This window comes from Fistularia commersonii, chromosome 21 (genome assembly GCF_037954325.1).
Source record: "Fistularia commersonii isolate RoL2024-O1a breed Wild chromosome 21, RoL_Fcom_v1.0, whole genome shotgun sequence".
In the NCBI taxonomy this organism is placed as follows: domain Eukaryota; kingdom Metazoa; phylum Chordata; class Actinopteri; order Syngnathiformes; family Fistulariidae; genus Fistularia; species Fistularia commersonii.
The window spans coordinates 12,605,889-12,625,928 of record NC_141304.1 but is presented as its reverse complement, the minus strand read 5'-3'; the positions used below and the strand labels follow the sequence as shown (position 1 = coordinate 12,625,928).

At 44.7% G+C, this 20,040-nt stretch overlaps 1 protein-coding gene across 1 annotated transcript in view; it reads left to right on the top strand.

Moving 5' to 3' along the window:
* slc25a26 (solute carrier family 25 member 26) overlaps nt 1-20,040 on the top strand; it is a 71,409-nt gene that overhangs the window by 10,279 nt on the left and 41,090 nt on the right. The window contains exons 4-5 of the mRNA XM_086168733.1: nt 2,317-2,421; nt 4,706-4,753. Of these exons, the coding sequence (XP_086024859.1) occupies nt 2,317-2,421; nt 4,706-4,753 (153 nt within the window). The remainder of the gene's footprint in view (nt 1-2,316; nt 2,422-4,705; nt 4,754-20,040) is intronic.

Sequence of the window (20,040 nt, the reverse complement as noted above, 5' to 3'; positions counted from 1 at the left end):
CGCCCGGACCCTGTCGTTGACCTCTTTCCCCAACTCCCCCGTATACCGACTCGTCGATCTGCAGCCGTCAAGTCCGGCGACGTGGAAGGCTTGAGGAATAATCCAAAGTAGTGCATGCTTCTTGCACCGTTTGACTTGCAAAGTGAACATACAGTGTTGCAGTCCGTTGCCGGTTTTCCTTGGATACAAGAAATACCCGGTGCCCAAATATTAAACCGACAGCCGTACTCCGCTTGAGTGAGCCGACGTATTTAATGACTCGATTTGTCGCGCAACGCGATCACGTGCAACAAGTCTCTTAATTTCTTCTTCCTGCTCCGACCTTCGGTGCACACGGAACCTTGCCGTTTTCGAGCAAAACGCGCCTCGTCGCTTGGATGAACAACAACAACGCGCAAGGCTACGGCGAAGGGTTCCAATCAAAGGCAGGCAGCTCCCTAATTAACGCCACTCGGCTAATGCGGCGGCTCGTAAATAAAGATGAATGGTAGCCGCGATCGGGGGGGAAAAAAAAGGATGCCGATGTGTTTTAATAAGTTTACATGCCGCAGGAAATGCGTGCGAGAAATCAGATGTCAGTCACTGTGACCGCTTTCCACTTAATGAGAGACACTCGCACCTGTCCCTCTTTATCTTCCCTCCTTTTCCATATTACTTTTCTAAAAACGTAATAACTTTCCTCGGGTGGACTCGGCCTTCCTTCATCACGCCCCGCGGTTCATCAGCGTCTGACGCCGCTCGGGCGTCTCGAGTCGGCCCCCGGAAGCCGAGCAATTTATCTCCCCGTTCGCCCGATATTATTCCGCCCACTCGTCCCGGCACAAATAACTCTCAAATAAACAATGTCCCTAATTCATTTGGTATCATCTCCGGTCCATTCCGCCTTCACCTCCGCTGTCACCGCTGGAGGAAAGGCCATCTCAACTGCAGGCCCCCCAAGCCAGTCGCACCAGTAATTACTTGTCATAGCCACTTTATTTCTATTTAGGCACTTTATTCTGATCCTTTGGAGAATTGGTTTGGGGTGGGGTGGGGTGGAGGGGGGCATGATATACAATGTATTATAAATGGCAACTGGACCAGAGGGATGGCAAATTAGATCTCAGAGACGGCCGACTTCGTTACGGCGAGGAGGGGTTTTTGCCGACGCCGATTTGGCCACTTGGTGGTAGTGTTGCACCGCGGTTGGGAAGCCGAACGGCTGGGACGCAGTCCTTGGCGCCTGAGCTGCCGTTTCGATTTGCGGCGAGTTTTGTCAAGGGCTCCTATAAGGACCTAAAGTGTTTTATAACGGTGAATATTTCTTTTAATGATTGTGCATTAAAAGAACAAACACCTCGTTTCAACCGAAACGGCAATCATGAAAGATAATCGGGCTCAGATCCGGAGGAATTCGCGATAAATCGTTTCTGCTTTAGGGCATACCTTCACGGGTTCACACGTCGGAGCTGTCGTTTCCCTTCGACCTTGAAAGCTGCTGAGTTGTCGTTTTCCATCCGGGCGCCGGATATATTCACGTTCGTGCTCGCGAGTCGTCCTTGGTGCCCGGCCGAGGAGGCGACAAGGATGACGAGTGGCTGACGGAAGTCCAACAGCTGTCGGGGGAGCCCCCGCGTCACAGCCGTATCCTCCCCGGGCGATCGCCTCAGACTTTTTCTTTTAAATCAATCGGGTCGAGAGGAGATGGCGCAGATCGTTTAATCACGCATTTAATCTTCATCGCGTTGTGCCCTCGCGCTCGGTGCCGCGGATGAGAGCGTCGCCGGCGGACCGAAGGGGGAGCCACCGCGGGAGCGCGGCTCAAAAATTGCTCGGCGAGATTGCCCGCGGCTCGCTGGTATTTCCTCTCAGATGCGGGGATAAATGGAAAATCATGATGCCAGGTGGGCATCTGTGCCCGCCTGCCTGCCTTTAGGCTGACTAGTCCTCCAAACGATCAATATTCATGCCCAGCCTCACTTGGCCGTCCATGTTTTTGTTGACATATGGTGGATAAGTTGAATAAGTTACGTTGGGGTTTTGGTGTGTGTGTGTGTGTGTGTGTGTGTCTTTGGACCCAGATACACAATCACAAACTGATGACCTTTAAACCTCAAATCTTCAGCTGACTTTTTTTTTTTTTTTTTTTTAAAGTAAGCCAAATAGTGTGCCAGCCAGAGCGCTGAATCCTTCTGAAGGATTATAAACCAAATAAGCAGTTTAGGAAAATAGGAAAATAGATGCATCGGGTTTTTCTTGGCCCATACGTACCTGTGAGAAAATCTGATAGTGGGACATGAAATTGGCAATTTATTGACGTCGCATGCTTTTTCTTAGGTGGCGTGTTTGATCCGGGTGCCCACGGAGGTGATCAAACAGAGGACCCAAGCTTCGCCCTCGTCCAGCACCTACCGCACCCTCCTGGCGACACTCCGAGACGAGGTAAACTTTCCTTTTTAAAACACCGGCCAAGCTGCGGGACCTTCTCCCCGGCCGGTGTGGTGTCGGGGTCGGCGCCGAGAACGTGAGGCCGACCGCGCCTTTTTCTGTTTAGAGTTTGCATATATGCTCCCGGACTGCTTGGTCGTCCGCGGTCGCAGTACCGCGGCGTCGTTCGTTTCGGTCGCCTGTTCCCACGCGATCGGCCGTTGGCAGTCCCAGCTTGTAGCTGGCCTCGTGCTCGGATTCGCCCCGACGACCCTTCGCCCTTGTGAGCTCTATGAGCACCGTAGATAACGGATATCCATTATTCATGTTTTTCTTATCGTGGTTTTTCACTGCCAGAAATACAAGCAAAAAAAAAAAAAACTACGACGTAACCTATCAACCTACATGAGAATATTAAAAAAACAGGTCATGTAAAGTAAAAGTAGTGATTTGCAAAGGGGGAAAATACAACATTAAAATTCACGGGCATTGATTTGTGACTCATGAGACACATCTATCACAATTTATCAACAACTGCTACTTATACTGAAGCACGTGACGCACAATCGGTTCACAACTGTTGACATTCTGCACCGTTGTCGGGTGCCGCGCGCAAAACCGTCCGCTAAATTACGCAGCGTGAATTACTGTAATTTCCGGACTATAAGCCGCTACTTCATGCTGCTAGAGCAGTTAGCATTGTCACGTTGGACCAATGAAAAGGCCATGAAAGGGCATTCAGTCCCGACAGCAAAGAAGACGACTTTAACGGTTTCAATTCTCAGGAGGAAGACATGGTTTTCTACGCCCGTGCAGTTCTTCTCCGAACGTGTCACCGAAATCTCTTTTCAGGCTCTGTGGTGCTTCAGTGTTGGTGTTGTGCATCACATCCTATTGAACAAACAGAAGAATCAAGTCATTAGTTTGATATAAAACGAACCCAGACCCTGTCAACTATTATTCATTCCCTCTCAAAAAGTAATTTATAAGCGGTGAATGATTCCGCGAGCGGGGTTCTGCAAAAGGAACAACATCATTTAGTTCGGAGACAGGTAAAGGTAGCACTTTCTCAATCTCTTAGAGAGAGAAAGAAATTATTGGAATTTTAGGGTCAAGCATTGAAAAGTAGTTATTGTAATTTTTATTTATATGTATATATATATATATATATATATATATATATATATATATATATATATATATATATATATGTGTATTTCAAAGAGTGAAAAAGTAAACTGATATTTTCAAGCTGAGGGTTTTGATATTTGATGATGGTGATTGATGATCACCTTCAGGATTGGAAAGGGCAACAGTTCATGAGATAAAATAAAACTAATTTAAATAAAATAACTATATTTATATATATTCTAACTTCCAGCAAATTTCACAGAATCAAAATTCCATAATAATTTTTATTTACTTATTTATTCTTTTATTTTTTAACTTTTTTTTTTTTTTTTATGTGGGAAGGAAAACATCGAAACACGATTTTAATCATCTGAAATGACTTCACGGAGGCACACCCGGATGCCGAGTGATGAAAAGTTCTCAATGCACAAGCTAGCAAATTGGCCAACTTTTTGGAAAGAGTGAATTGACAGCACTTAAATCAAAGGATGTATATTATTTTGGGCTAATATCCCATTTTCTAGCACTCTTGATACTGGGAATCATAGGGAAAATGAAGTCTCTCCATAGTAAAAGCAATGAACGTTTATGGTTGCTCTTAGCAGGCATAAAATGCCATATATTTTAAAAGTACACACATTCCCGGGGCAAAAGCGCCTCAACTTAGGCCGAGTAGAAAACACACCTTTCTGCATATTGCTTCACGTTGGAAAACATCATTAAAAAAAAACAGTTTAACCGGATTTTCCTCTTAAACAGGGTTTATGGAGTGACTTCCTGCTTGTATTTTGACCCGCTGCAATAAACAGAGGCGTTGGGGAAAGTCTACATTTCACACATTTCCTTTGCCCTCACTTAGAGCCCGGCCTCCCAATAAAATCTTGCTAAGAGCATTGGCGATCCTCTTATTTCACCTCTCGAGGCTTCCTGTTCGGCCACTTCCTGTAAGCTACCGAACATCCCTGCTTCAGTTATTGCTAATAATCATCTGATTATTATTTAGAAGCCCCCGGCCCTCTTAATCTGTGCGTAAAAAGCAATTTATTGTTACCGCTGCATATGACCTCAAACCTGGTTATGTTTGACCATCTAGCAATACGAGTGTGTCCAAGTTTTGCGTGTGAATATTTATTTATTTTCTTTTTTTTTTTCCCCCCACGTTGAACAGGGTGTTCGAGGCTTGTACAGAGGCTACAGAAGCACCGTTCTGAGAGAGGTAGGATTTTTTTCTCCCTACTCATCTCTCGGTTGCACTTCCTCTTCGTCGACGGCGAGCCGAACGGAGCCGGCTTGAAGATGGTTGTTTTTTTTTCCGAATCGTGTCCCCGGAGCAGATTGTAAGAACTCTACCGAAATCGACCCTTCAGAGTCAGACTTAAGACCCGCTGGAACGTCGTCGTACTGCAAGTCATATTTTCGTAAGCCGGGAAGCAGAAACGGAGTCTTTTCACTGAAGACATTTTAATTTCCCCCGGGATGTATCAGCTTTGCCCGTGCGCACGTTCGTTCGTCGGCGTGGTCGCGCACAAATTACCGAGATGACTTTTAAAGAAAATCGCTTTATAGTCGTAGCGCGGGTTGGGGAAAAAAAAGTCAAGATTTTGAAGGGATCTTCTTAACTAAACGGGAAGCACTTTTGTTTTTAAGATTTGCATTGGCTGCCCTGTGGGCACTCATTATTTGGGCAAAGCGCTTTTTCTCATCACGATAAAAACAAAAATAACATCTGATAAATTAACGCAATTAGTTCCGTCAGCGCCGCTTCAGGAAAACAAGGATGAATGAAAATCGCCCCTCGAAAACCAAACGCTGCTCCAGGTCTTTGAACGGCGATATTCTATTTAATCCTACACGCCGCGTCTGATAATAATAATTAAAGTGGAATCTATTTAGATTTCTCAGTGCCAGCTCGCCCCCTCCCAAAAAAAAAAAACACCGGCATGCTGAGTTCCAATGGGAGGAGAGATGAAAATTAAAAAGGAGACAAGAGAGGCAGAAAGACATATATGAAGGTGACACTTGTTTTCCATCTTTTTTTTTTGGGGAAGTGGGTTAGGGCGTAATCCAGTCCCCCTCTGCTGTGCTTGCCTGTACTTATTTTCTGCCTCACTAAACTGATGTTATTCACGCAAATTCCATCTGGACAGCTGGGGAGGGGGAGAGGGTGGGTGGAGGGGGAAAAAAAAAAAAAAAAAAAAAAAAAGGACAACAAGACACTGTGATTTCTCAGAGGGGCTCTGAATAAATGAATACATTTGGAGGCTGGTGTACAGCCCGCGTGCATACTAACGCCGGCAGATGAATCACAACAGCGGCGGCGGGGATATGAAGCGCGGCCGCGGCAAAGTATCCTCCGCCGTGATTGGCTTTGACATTTGTCAGGAAGGTAATTCATTTTCTCCCTGCCTCCGTTTCTGCCCCCACAGCCTCCGCCACCCCCTTTTGGCCAAGCGACTCTCTGTCAAGATAAGTTTGTTTATTTGGCGTGGCGTGGCGCCGCCCTCTCTCGCCGGCCGGCTAATTGGGGTCCTGGCTGTGCTATATATTCATTAGGCAGCCTTCAGAAGGCATTTCTGATGGGCATGATACCACATTAGGGTCGGATCTGAGCGGGAGGCCCGTCCCGAGCAGGAGTCGGAGAAGCCGGCGTGACTTACTCGGCACCTGGATCGCCGTACATCGCAGCAGTAACCGACAGGGGGGTTCGGAGGTTGACATTTTCACATCACACGGAGACTTTCTCGGAGGATGATGCAGACGGGTGTTTCGCCATCAGATGTAGGCCTTCTGGGTAACATCTGATGGCCCCCAGATGACCAAACTAATAATATCACAACAATATCACTTTCAACTCTGGTTTTACTTATTTTATTGCCTGTTTATATATTGCATAGTTATTTTATTGCCTATTTGTATATTTTATCTATATTTTATTGCCTATTTGTATATTTTATATATTTGTATTGTCTTCCCAGGACTACAGATGGAAATTAGCTATGAGCTACAATCTGCTATAAACATGCCTCTGTGCTTAATGTAATTGTACAACTTTTTAAACTAAACTAAACTTAAGACCATTCACCCTCCCGTTCACGTCGTAAAGACGTGCAACCATTCATTCGTTCGTTCACATGTTGAACATCCGCCCGCGTGTGTTTGGCCTGTGGGAGGAAGAACCTGGAGGAAACCCCGACTCAGGGTTGACTCCACACCGAGAGGCCCCATGTCGGATTTGGTCATTCTTACCACCGGCCACCACTGCAAAGCATTGAATTACTTCTTCATTTCTGTGCTCCGCTTCTCTTCGGCTGCGATAGAGCAGGTTATCAGTGAGACTGTTTGGCTGAAAGATGTAGAAATGACAATTTTTTTAACATTGGAAAAAAAGGTGATCTGTTTATTTGCACTCCCTTTTACCACTAGATGGCGCACTCAGATCAGTCCTGCCTGGTCTTTACCCCTTTCACACCACATCTTCCAGGCCTCCCTGTCTCTCTCCTCCGTCTCTGCTCCGCATCCCTCCATCCTGCCTCATGACGCTCACGGGTTCGACCGTCGTGAACGCGACCCTCAGCTTTACAGCGCCGGCGAGGCGATGCTTCAATAGAATCCACCAGCCCGAGACGCGTCCTTAGATAATTCGCCGGTAGGTGCGAGGGAAGCTTGTGGCGCCAGGAGAAGGCCGAGCGAGCGCCGCCATCCAATAGATGTTTTTTCGTTTTTCGTGATACGTTCTCTTTCTCCAATCGGCCTTTTATATTCTCGTGGCAACATGGTGTGATGGACACCTCTTCAGAAAAGCAGGATATTTCTATCCATACTGCTTTCCAGATTCAACTCGGAGACGTGTTCTCCAAAAGCGGATTCATTCATATAAACATGGTTTTATTGATTGTTTTCAACGGATAAATAAAAAGATGCAAGGCTTTTTCTTACCAAAAATTACTTGGTGATAAAAATGAGCCGCGGCGCTAATATCTCACGATTAATTTCGGCGGTTTCAAAAATGGCCGCCTGCAGATGGAAAACCGACGGCTCCTCCGGTGACCGATTCCATTCAGCGTCGACTGCGTCGAATCGCCAATGAATGCGTGTTTTCCTGGATCTTGCACGATAGTTTGCTCAGCGGCCGGTACCGGGCAGGTGTCCGGACGTGCACGCCATTTCCCCGAATGTCCACAAGCGACGAGCTGCGACATCCACTGTTAGATTCCATCACTTTCCTTTCCTCTGCTGGAAAGCCGGGGCCCGTCTGGTTCGACTCTTTCAGTGTGTTTATCCTTCCCCCCCGTGCGTCAGTCACACTGACACACCTTTTAAAAGGTGGAACGCTACGCCTGTGTGTGTGTGTGTGTGTGTGTGAGTCTGCGTGCGCGTATCTACAAGCCAGATGTCGAAGTCCCGGCGCTGAGTTATGCTCCGTCCCACAGAGCGGCGAAGGGGGTCCGCTTCCTCTGCTGTGATGCTGAGGTCGAGACCGTTTCAGCAGGCGCTCAGCGGAGGGTTCGCGAGGGAGGGTTTTTGACCCCCGCGTGGCCCCGCTTTGGGGGGGGAAAGAGACACTTCTTCACCGTCCGCGATGCAAGTTCAAAAGCCAGAGACGAGGTGAATCATTCTCATATCCTTTCTCTCCGCGCGCTGATCCGCAAATGTTTATACACCCTCATACGACTAAGCGCAGCAGACGGGGGGGTGTGTGTGTGTGAGGGGAGTCGAACGTGTTCGTCTTCTTCGTTCACCGGACAGAAGGGCTGCCGTTATTCTATCGGAGGCAGACACACATTTTCCTAAAATGGTTTAAAAAAAAAAAACAAAAAACAAGGTAAGTGAATAAAATGAAGTGATTTAAAATAAAATCGTGGAGATTATGTTGGGAAAGAGGTCAAAGCGAGGAAATTTTCAAGACTGCACTGAAAAGGAAAGGACAATCCTTGGAGTCCGTAAATCTCAAACCTTGGATGCCTTTTAACATTTTATGCACTCTGTCCCCCCCGGTTTGTCCAAAACAGAATGTCATTTTTGATTCCCGGATTTGCAAATAATACCTGTGACGCATTCCTGCTGTCACAGGTATTGTTTTTTTTTTTTTTTTTGTTTGTTTTTTTTTCTGCCGCAAATCAGACCGTGACATTCCATCTCACGCTGACGCGATGACATGTGTGTGTCACAAACAGGCTTCCATTCATACTCGGACGGCTTTGCATTTTTCTATCGCCGTGACCCCGTGTGGTTTTTTAACCTTTTTTTCGCCCTTAATCATTTAAAATTTAGTCGACTTTCCGACTTCCAAACGGCTGTTGTTCAACATTGCCTCATCGGTTTGGCCCGGGAAGACCTCATAATCCACAGACTTGGCCTTTGGCAAGAACTAGAGGTGTGTGTGTGTGTGTAAGTGTGTGGACTCATTTAACTAACACAAAAATTGTTATTTTATATCTGTGCCCCCAGCTTAGGCATGAATTATGGCAGACCAATTAATTAGTGAGCCGTCATGTGTGCAATTACACTGTCATACAGCTCAAGATCGCACAGGCGCCTTCCTTCTCGTAACGTGTTGCGCTTGTTTGAGTTGTGTTATTAAGTTTAAAAAGAGTGTAATTGTTCAACTCCAGCTGTTCAAGCATTAGGGTTGAAACCGATGAGAAAAAGCTTAATCCAACGTTTGCTATAGCAATATCTATGCTAACCTCCGCGAGAGCCGCCGCCATTTTTCCAGTTGCTTCCACAGATGTGTAGCGCTCGCTTTAAAACGGCCGCGGATCGGCCGGATCTCGGTTCGGTGTTGGCACGAATCACGCGAAGCCCGTCAAGCCGGACCCTCGGGCGATTTTGCGACCTCGCGAGTTCAGCTGCTCTCAAAGCTCTGCCTTTTAGATGACGCGAGACCCAGGGAATAATCGTTTGGCCGGGAACCCCGGGAGTGCAGTGATCAAGTGGGATAATCAGGTTCTATTATATATTTGAGAGTCAGATGTGAACGATCGGGGATTTTGTAGGTAAGGGGAGGAATTTCGTAGGGACCGAACGCAGCCGATGCCGCTGAAATCCGATCTATTTTCCCAATTTTTTTTTTTTTCTTTATTTGGTCGGGAACACGTGCAGCGGCCTTCTGGATCAGCTGTCTGTCAGCTGGCTCCAACATGTCTCCAAAGACTTGTTGGAGCCTGATGATAAAGAATTGCAATAATTCAGTCTGAAAGTAATAAAAGCACGGACCTTGGACTGGGAAGGCTCGCTCACCCCATCCTGCTTTTGAGGAAAAGAAAAACTCGCAGGGAGCACAAGGAATATGTTTAGGTGTTTCACGCTTAAACCCAAACGCACGCTCACGTCCCGCCAGGCACAAACAAATCAAAAATCATATATTTCAAATATCAAAGATGCGGCTCATAAATTCAGACAAGCCAAGCCTTATTTATTGGAAAGTCTTACCCGCGTATGTCTGCTGTCACTGACATTTACAGCAGTTTCTGGTCTACGTGGAGTCTGTCCATGTCAGCTGTTCAATATGGACTGTCTAGTAAAGCATTGGTATTTTTAGGTTGTAAAGAAATAAATATCACATTGCAATATTTTGACGGTAACTCAAAAATAAACCCCATGATGCTTGCAGTGATTTTTTTTTTTTCTATTGTATACATATATATGGCTATCAGACTTTTTAATTCCTCTTCCCTCAGCCGCAGGGAATGTTCAAATCTTTGTAGTTAACAGTTAACAGTTAAGACAATTTATATTTCACTGTATTTCTTATTCTTCCTCCTTCCTACTATTATCTATTACTGTTATGTTTTTACTTGAAACTCTGGCACAACAATTTCCTTCGGGATAAATAAAGTTGTTCTCATCTCATCTCATATATATTAAATGTATATTTGGAATGCTGGGCATATTCATCAAAAATTCTCAAAATGAAAATTCAACAAAATTAATAAAAATTCATTATCTCTAAATCAGTGTCATCACAGTATCATCTGCAAACGTGTTTAACTTTTTGATAATACAAATACCTCTCTATCCTTGAGTAACGTCTCGGATTGTATCTTTGCATTTATTAAAAGTATTTAGTGGCCTTTTTTTAAGTCCAGGTGCCAGTGCACTTACATCCCAACTTGTTACTGCACGGTTATTTTCCGTTGCACTACCGTGCATCGGTGGAAAATGAAAATCAACAACCACAATTATGTTGATGTTGACACAAGCCAGAATAACGCACAGAATAAATAATTACCGCAATGAGCGCTACCAACTTCCAGGGCGAAATAAACAAAACAGAATGATGAATGATAAACCAAACTCCCAGGATAAAGATATGCACAATTAAACACTGCAAAGCAAAGCCCCTCATCCCTATTGGTCGCGACTAACAAAGTATCAAACAATGATGATTCACAGTCAATAAATTCACATACTGGGTATCCGATGAAAGCTGTCAGGGGAAACTGAGAAAATGTTTAAAACCGCGGCAGAGCTGCGAAGACGTCCAAATCGTCCAAATCTGGCGCTTCAAAAAAAAATTCAATCGAAAATCAGGAAGGCTTGAAAGTGCGTCTGCGAGTACTCGTCCTTTTTCCTCTCGAATGACGGCTCTCCAGATTGAGACTCGCACAGGCGGTGACCATTGCATTCATCTCACGTTGGAATTTGTCATCCGTGCCAGGAAACAAAGCAGAGGATTCAGGCTGGTCTAAACAACAACTGGCAGCGAACTCCATTTATCAAAAAACCTCAACATCGCTACAGTGCGAAACAGCAGAGACACAGCCACGTGTTCCACGGCCAGCGATGTTACTTAATACTTACTAATCCTCTAAGAAAGGAGCTGATTAGGTGATCGGTACCATGTTCATCCTTCATCACCAGCGCAGATGTCACTGTGATCCGAAAGGGGATGTGCAAAGTTTGGAGCTTCTGGGATTTGGCGGCGTTTGACATTTGACTGACAAGGCGGCCGAGGCAGACACAGCTGGGCCGCGCAGACCTAGCGTTCAAATCTTTGGTTTTACATATACGAAGTGTGTATCAAGTTTGGATTGACTATTATGGTTTTATTTTAGAAGAAGAAGAAGAACCGGAAAGGAGAAGATGCATCTTCTTTATTCTTTTCCTTTGGGCTTTTCCCTTCTGGGGTCGCAAGGGTCCATCTAACCCTATTCTCTGTATCCACTCTCACTGCATCCATAAATCTTCTCTTTGGTCTTCCTTTAGACCTCCTTCCTGGCAGCTCCGACTCCAGCGTCCGTCTTCCAATATATTCCCTATCCCTCCTCTTTACATGACCCAACCATCTCAGTCTGGCTTCTCTGGTCTCCTCTCCATAGTAGAGCTAACATCGAACTTGCGCTGTCCCTCTCTTGGACTCACTCCTGATCCTATCCATCCTCGTCGCTCCCAAAGAGAACCTCAGCATCTTCATCTCTGCGACCTCCAGCTCTGCTTCCTGTCTTTTTGTCATTGTCACTGTTTCTAGACCGGGGCGGCCAACACGTCGATCGGGGAGCCCTGCCTTTCAAAAGAAACTCTACCGCACGATGTAAAAAAAAAACGACTCAACCGCGAGTCGTAGAATACAGGATAGTACAAGTAGAGTGGATAGATCGCGTGTCATTAAAAATAGCTGTCAGCCTATCATCCATCCCCACTGCGGCATTGACGCGCTTGATTGACATAGAGTACGGCCAATCCGAGATCTTGTTATGAATACCGTTCCACCCTGACTGATGGATTTGGAAGTGTGTTAGAGGCTCGGCTTCCTGTTAGTTGACTGTGTCCATTCAGTGCAAGACGTTATCAGAGTAAGGCCCAAAATGGAGGTAATGTAAGGTAAGGTAAGGTAATGGCCAAAAATGTACACAATTGTATTGTGCAATATACATTCATGTTGCTCTGCAAGGGAAACAATACTTGTACACACACGCACACACACACGCATTTATATATTGCTACTAGATAATTCGGACTTGGTCATTTTTAGAGTAGCTCGCAAGCCAAAAAAGTATGGGCAACCATGTTCTAGCCCAGGGGTCGGCAACCCTTAACACCCAAAGAGCCATTTGGACCCGGTTTCCTCGGAAAAGAGAACACTGGGAGCCACAATTACTTTTTGACGTCTAAAATAAAGGTACCACTGTATATATTGCTTTTTATTACCTTTACATTTTGTATAAACAAATGTGTAGTCTGTTGCTTCTGAAATTCACAAAGTGTTATGGAGAAAATTAAATTTTATATATGTAATGAACTCATTTTGAGCTTTGGGCTTTCAGAGCGCGTAGCGGAGCCTTGACCTGAATTTTAAAAATAAATCTAGGAAAAATCACTGTGTCAGTAAACAATAAAAAAATAAATATTTGCAAAATATCTTCATAAATATTTATTTTACCTGGTTTATAGGACTTCTGCCCCTGAACTTCTGCGCACAGCATCTACAAATCGGGACTTTACCGGCTGGCGGGTTTACCGGCTTCCGTGAGTGTGACGTTATTTTGAGCGGCGAAAAATAATAAATATAATTTTGTTTAATATTTCAAGATCACAATAATCTTCCAACTTTAGAACTAAAAGTAAAAAAAAAAATGAATTAACACAAATTATATACATTTCAATTAAATATTTATAATTTATTTTCCCAAGCCACTCGGAGCCGCAGGGTAAAGATGAAAGAGCCGCAGGTTGCCGACCTCTGACCTTGAACGTACAGCATCGCTGGTTTCACCGCTGTCTTGTACACCTTGGATAGGAGAAAATGTATGATGCAGAAAGTTATTGCCAGTCATTTTAAAAGTCAGTACAAAAATGGGCATGAAATTATCTTAAAATTAGCTGAAAAGTGGAGTCAATTCAGGAAGATTAGTGGGGAATGGGAACAAAAATACTCTTGTCTTTGTATAATTAATTGTTTGTAGCTTATTAGACCAATCCAACACAAATTCTTTATAGAATATGGAACAGAGACATCATAGTGACATCAGCAAACTTTCTCAACATTTCGAGACAAAAATAAATAAAATGAAATCTTGGAAATTATAGTTTACATTTATGTATTTCGCTTGTGCGCTCATATCCCAACCTGTTGCACACCAGCAAAGGGCAAGGGGTTGCTACGTGAAATTGAGGCTCTCGCCCACTAACATAGTTTAATGTTAGTATTTTTTTTTTTTTAAATCAAAGAATAACTAGACAAAAAAAAGTATAATCCCCTCCAGTTTGGAGACTCTTTCTTTCCTCCCACTTCAACAGAGCTTTGGGTCCAGCCTAATTTGCCAGCTCATTGGTCACAGCATATTAGTTGCTATGCAAAGCCAGGATCTCGTTACCTGTCTTGCTATCTACTGTCTTTTTATTTATATTTCTGCTCATATTTATTTTCCTTTTTTTTGACATTATAACTGTTATGCTGCTGTGACAAAGGAATTTCCCCTATGGGAAAGTTTATCTTATCTGCACCTTCAGGTATATCCGTTAAATTTCCCTCCCGTCCGTGTAACTGTCTGATTTACAGACGCCACTTTCGAATATGAACCTCATGTCATCGTAGATTTTCAATGAAAGAACGAACTCCTCCTTTGCCAGCAGGCAACAATTCCTCTCCATTACCGGATTATCCGTATGACCTCATCACGCAATCCTCTCCAGGAATTAATGATTTGCCGCCATCCACTCCAGATGCAGCCCGTGTGGGTGTCGTGCCGCACATCACGGCATCTCCGTATCTGCGCGTAGGTCCTCTTCATCCTCAGTCCACTCCGTTTGCAAAGTCCACATCTGCTTTCGATGGGAACCGGATTCCACCACCGTCTTTAAATTGACGCCGTTTTATCGCCAATCGGTCTCAAGGAGTTTGCCGCCATCGTGTCGGAGGCCCGCCGACCCGCTCGCTTCCCCCGTCGAGCATTAAGCCTTTGATTGCCACGCAGCCGAGTGCTTCCAATGATTTGCTAGATGCTTTTTGGGAGCAAAGTAATTGCTTTTTTTTTTCCCCCCAAGTCATGAGAAACGCCTTGATTTATTGCCAGTCATTTTAAAAAGTCGGTATGAAATGGTATGAAAATGGGCATGAAATTATCTAAAAAGTGGAGTCATTTCAGGAAGATTAGCAGGAAGTGGGAGCAAAAATACTTCATATAATATGAACGAGTCTTGAGTTTTGTGGAATTGTTAATTTTTTTTTGATTCTCAGACCGATTCAACAGCAATTCATCACAGAATATGGAATTAAACTGGAGTTTGTAGAAAAGAGGACCAGAGATGAAGATGTGGAGGTTCTCTTTGGGGCCGATGAGGACGGATAGGATCAGGAATGAGTCCATCAGACGGACAGCATATGTTAGATGCTCTGGAGATAAAGTCTCCAGAGACGGCTTGGAGGGATGGTGAAGATCTGGGTAGAACCATCCCGAGGTTGCAGCTGCCATGCAGGAGGACGACAGACAGACCGGAGAAGAGATTTATGGATGGAGGGAAAGAGGATGGTGTGAGGGGAGAGTTAGATGGAGGCAGAAGAAGAAACTGTACGTCTCCATGCCTGTTCACACCTTGTTAGTTTGGTCTGAGACATGCTTTTCCAAACCAAACCAAAACAAAAGGGATTTCTGAACTTATACATGTTTTCCCTCCTGTATTTCCCAGCCTTTTTTTATCTATACTACGACAAAAGCGTGCATTCCGTGTGCGCGTACAACAGTTTTGTGTAAATATTGAACGCCGAATTTCAACTGCCAGACACTGTTTCTGGCAAAGCGACACGGTTTGTGTTTGACAGATGCAGTTGTTATTGTGCGCCCCTCTTCCCCCGCCGTCTGCTGTGTGTGTGAGGCCCGAGAACCCCGACTGTGGCGGCCGTGATGTCATCGCCCCCCCCCCCGAGTCTCGGGGCTATGTTTGCTTCCCACAACTTTATGCATGTTTGTCTCAATCCGAGCAGAAAACACTTTGGCGCTCCGCATGTGTTTCCAATAACGCGCGAACCCCCGTCCGCCTGGCGAGGGACCGACGGAGGGGAGGGAGCAGGGTGTTTGCCGAGGGGAAACAGGTTTAGAACAGGGGGAGCGGGGACAAGCGGCGGGGTCGGATGTCACATGTTCCTATGTGCGCCGATTGAAGCCGATACGTTATTCCCTCGGCAGCAATACGGGAAGATTTCCTCTGGATCGGGCGCGGACGATTGTACTGTTTGCCGTCGTATCGCAAAAGAAACACGGAGGACGGGCAAACCGTGGCATCCATCCCTTCTCCCCTTGCCCAGACGTGCTCTTCGGACCCGCAGAAAAACAATAATACGCGACATAAATATCTTCAGAACCAGATCTGGAAAGGCCGCTTACGGGTTTGCGACGTGTTCTGTTGCATAAGTGCCCTTTTTCTTTTCCCAGACAGTCGTATGAGGCTCTCCAGAAGCCGCACCTGCTTCCCCCCCGCCCAGCCAGCCATATGCCTGCCTCCGCTTCCTCCGCCACAACCATTATCTCGCTAACGGCGGCGCTTACGACCCGAAAGCATCTGGAACAAACCACCTGGAGGTCAGGTGTCGCGCTGTGATGTCACTGCTTAATGTCCAATGAAAAAAAGAAATATAAAGTGTCACTCGCACCGAGAGCATTTTACCTCTTCCAACCCCCCGACAGGGGTGAGGAGTTCAAACCATTTCGTCCCCCCCGCTCGCCGCAGTGCCGGCCGAGGCGGTCCTTTTTACGAGAGCCTCGGGGCCACGTTTGTAATTTGATATTTATGTTTGATAAGGTGCAAGTTCTTCAGATTGGTGAAAAATTTGCATTTTTTTTATTCTACATTTTGCAGCATCTATATATAATTAACCGGATTTAATTGCGGCTGCGATGTGACATTTCTCTAAATGCGTTCGTCCCAGCGGTGCGGGGAGATGATGCCATCGTCTTATCGATCTCACCCATCCGACCGCCGCACACACTCCCCGCTGGCTTTTTATAAGAATTTTCTGAATGCAGAACCATAAAGGTTTGGTTTCGAGAGGTTGTGTGATGTGCGTTACCTTACAGTACAGTTTTTGAGATTGAGTTCCATAAAGTAATATTCATTCATTCATTCATTCATTCATTCATTCATTCATTCGTTCACAATCTTATCCACTCAGCCTTTTGGTTCTTGTGATATGCGTTAGCTTTCAGCACAGATTTTTGGATCACTTTCCATTGCATTCATTCATTCATTCATTCATTCATTATCTCATCAAGATTGGTTGTGTGTTGTGAGTTAGCTTTCAATATAGAGAGCTATATAGTTAGCTTTTTATTATAGATTTTCATAAGATTCATTCATTCATTTTCTTATCCACTCGTCCTTTTGGCTTTGAGTGGTTGTGTGATGTGTTGTCTTCCAATATTGATTTTGGGATCAATTTCCATAACATTCATTCATTCATTCATTCATTCATTCATTATCTTATCATGATTGATTGTGTGTTGTGAGTTAGCTTTCATTATAGAAAGCTATATAGCTAGCTTTTCATGGTAGATTTTCATAAGATTAATTACTTCATTTTCTTATCCACTCGTCCTTTTGGCTTTGAGTGGTTGTGTGATGTTATCTTCCAATGTAGATTTTGGGATCAATTTCCATAACGTTCATTCATTCATTCATTTCTTATCAAGATTGGTTCTGAATGGTTGTGTGATGTGAGTTACCTTTCAATATAGATTTTGGGATAGAGCTCCATAACATTCATTCATTCATGATCTTATCGAAATTGGTTCTGAATGGTTATGTGATGTGAGTTAGCTTTCAATATAGATTTTAATATTGATTTTCATAAGATTCATTCATTCATTCGTTCACTATCTTATCCCCTTATGCTCTACTCAGGGTTGAGGCAGTGCTGAAGCCCGTCCCAGCTCTCATTCTGTGAGAGGTTCTCCAGTCAGTCCCAGGGCCACTGAAAGAGACATACAGCCATTCACTCTCTCATTCACATGTCTTGGCAATTCAGGGTGTCCAATAAACCTTCTGCGCGTTTTTTGGACCGTGGGACGAAACCGGAGAACCTGGAGGAAACCCACGCAGACACGGGGAAGAACACGCAAACATATCAGGAAGATTCCTGCAGGAATCGAACCAGAGACCTTGCCGTGAGGTGGACACGCAAACCACTGAGGCCTATTTCCACAACATTTGCTTCTTCATGGCTCCGTATGGTTTCTACCCTCTCGCTGCAGTATTTGTTATTCCCATTTTGAATTGCTTGAATGCTCCAAGATAATAAAAGCAAGGTTTAGTGTTGTGTCGCGCTGACCTTTGTCGAGGCCTGTGGCAGAGATTCATCAGGCTTTGTTTCACTGACCGTGTGTGTGTGTGTGTGTGTCTGTGGCGTGCACACGGGTGTGTTTTCAAAATTGTCGCAGCACTGCCAGCGTATATTTCTCTCACCAGAGTTTCTGTTATTTCCAGCTGTGCAGGCTGCTGTGCTTATCTGATTCCCAGCTGTTAAGATATGTTTGTGTGTGTGTGTGTGTGTGTGTGTGTGTGTGTGTGTGTGTGTGTGTGTGTGTGTTTGCCAGAAGTGTTTCAGTTGGCCCTCAGGCGGTGATTGGTTTTTTGCAACGATAGGGCAACGCTCCCAGTGAGCATAACTTGTGTACTGTATGTGTCTGCACGTCTGCCTTGTGTAAAGTGTTTTTTTTCTTGCGTGCTTCTCTTCACGGGATTGTCCAGCAGTCCACTTTATTTTAAGCGATAAAAAACATTAATCATTGTTTTTGTATTTTTGATAAAAGACTCCGGTCTCATCGTAAATGGCAAACTATCCTGTTAATGACAATCCGTGCAAGCTGCAGCCACTCAGCACGGCTATACAAGCAACATTTACACTCGCCGTTAACACAAAATCCCCCAAAAAATGACTACAACTTCATTAGCCCTTTTGGTGTCAAACAAAAGCAAGCCTTCCAATGCTGAGCTATGCTATGCAGTTAAGATTTTATACATTTGAGGAAAAGAAACGTACTCGTAGATAACGATCTGGGGATTGTTTTGAAAAATGTCCCTCAGTCACAAGTCATTTCACGAGTGCTTTGAGCAGATGTCTGGAATAGCATCTCCCAGAGGAATTGGCCTCACATGGATGAAGGTCGCCGCACCAAGTTGGCTGACGTACTGAGTTTTTATCAAGCCCTGTCTTCGATTCTGGGAAGTTGTTCATGCTCGGGATTTGGTGCTGGCCGTGTCACTTTCATCTTTCATTGCAGCAGTGATGGTGGCTCAATTACAGCCTGCTGTTGATGTAGCTTTGGCTAAGGCCTTATATTACTTCTGCCATGTCTGTTACTTGTATAAATAACATTGTGATGCTTTTCAATTTGTCCCGGGTGTTTACGAGTTTGGGAAAAATAAAAAAAAAATACCTTTGGAACTCATTCATGCTACTGGATAGCATGTCTGCAACGACATTTTCATACCCTTTTTTTCCATAGCCGCTTATTTGTATATAGTATATCGAAACGTGCTTGCTGTACCCGGATATTTTTTCAACCCCGCACTTCACTTTACCAAATATAACATCCCTACAAGATGGTAAAAGGCCAAATACAACCACATGAACAAATTTGGGGAGACAAAGATTGTGGCCAATAATAATCATTCATTATCTAAACGGCTTATCCTGCAGCCAGGGTTCGTGGGTTTCTAAACTAATATTGCATCGCATATGTGTCCAGTTGGGCTTTACCCAGACTTGCATGATGCTGCATCTGATCTACATGACGGCCGTGTGACTTAATATCATTTGTTTGTCATCATTACTGATGTAATCTAAAGATTTTTTCACATCGTGTACACTTTCCAAGAACTAGAGTGGTGTATATTAGAGACGCCGTCTAGATGAGCAGATAGCCCAGGGAACGTTCATCCAGTTAGGTCTCTCCAGGACGTGCTTGTTGGGCGATCCCAGCAGCTATAGCGGCTGAAAGTCATTTGCACGGCAGAATTGCATTTAAATGATCTGTCACCCTCTTGATGTGGTCCCATGTGGTTTGTATGGAGGTGCACTGCCGCAGGGGCCGATTGCATAAGAATGTAGAGTTGACATTTGATAGCCGCAGCACGCCCAGAAGATATTTACGGTAGAAGCTCGGCTTAGGAACGCCCCCAATCATGAACTAATCGGCCTACGGACGGAGCTTTCGATCAAATTGCACGGTGCACGGACACAAAGAAGCAAACTCATGGGCTTTCTGTGTTATAGTGTTGTAGCGTAGCATCATGCGTGGAAATAATAGCTAAAAGTGAGTGTGGTGTACGTGTTACAGATCTCGCCAGGCTACGACAACCATCTGTACGATCCTGAAGGACAAAGATGCACTTAAGACAGCTGATGTGGGAAAAGGGGCGACTACGTTATTGAAGCAAAGGTCTCGAGTCTTAGAAGAAGTGGAAAAGTTATTATTAGTTTGAATTAATGAGAGACAGCTTGCCGGAGATAGCGCTAGCGAGGGTCTCGTATGCGAGAAGGCTTTACTTTTGCATGCTCATTTAATG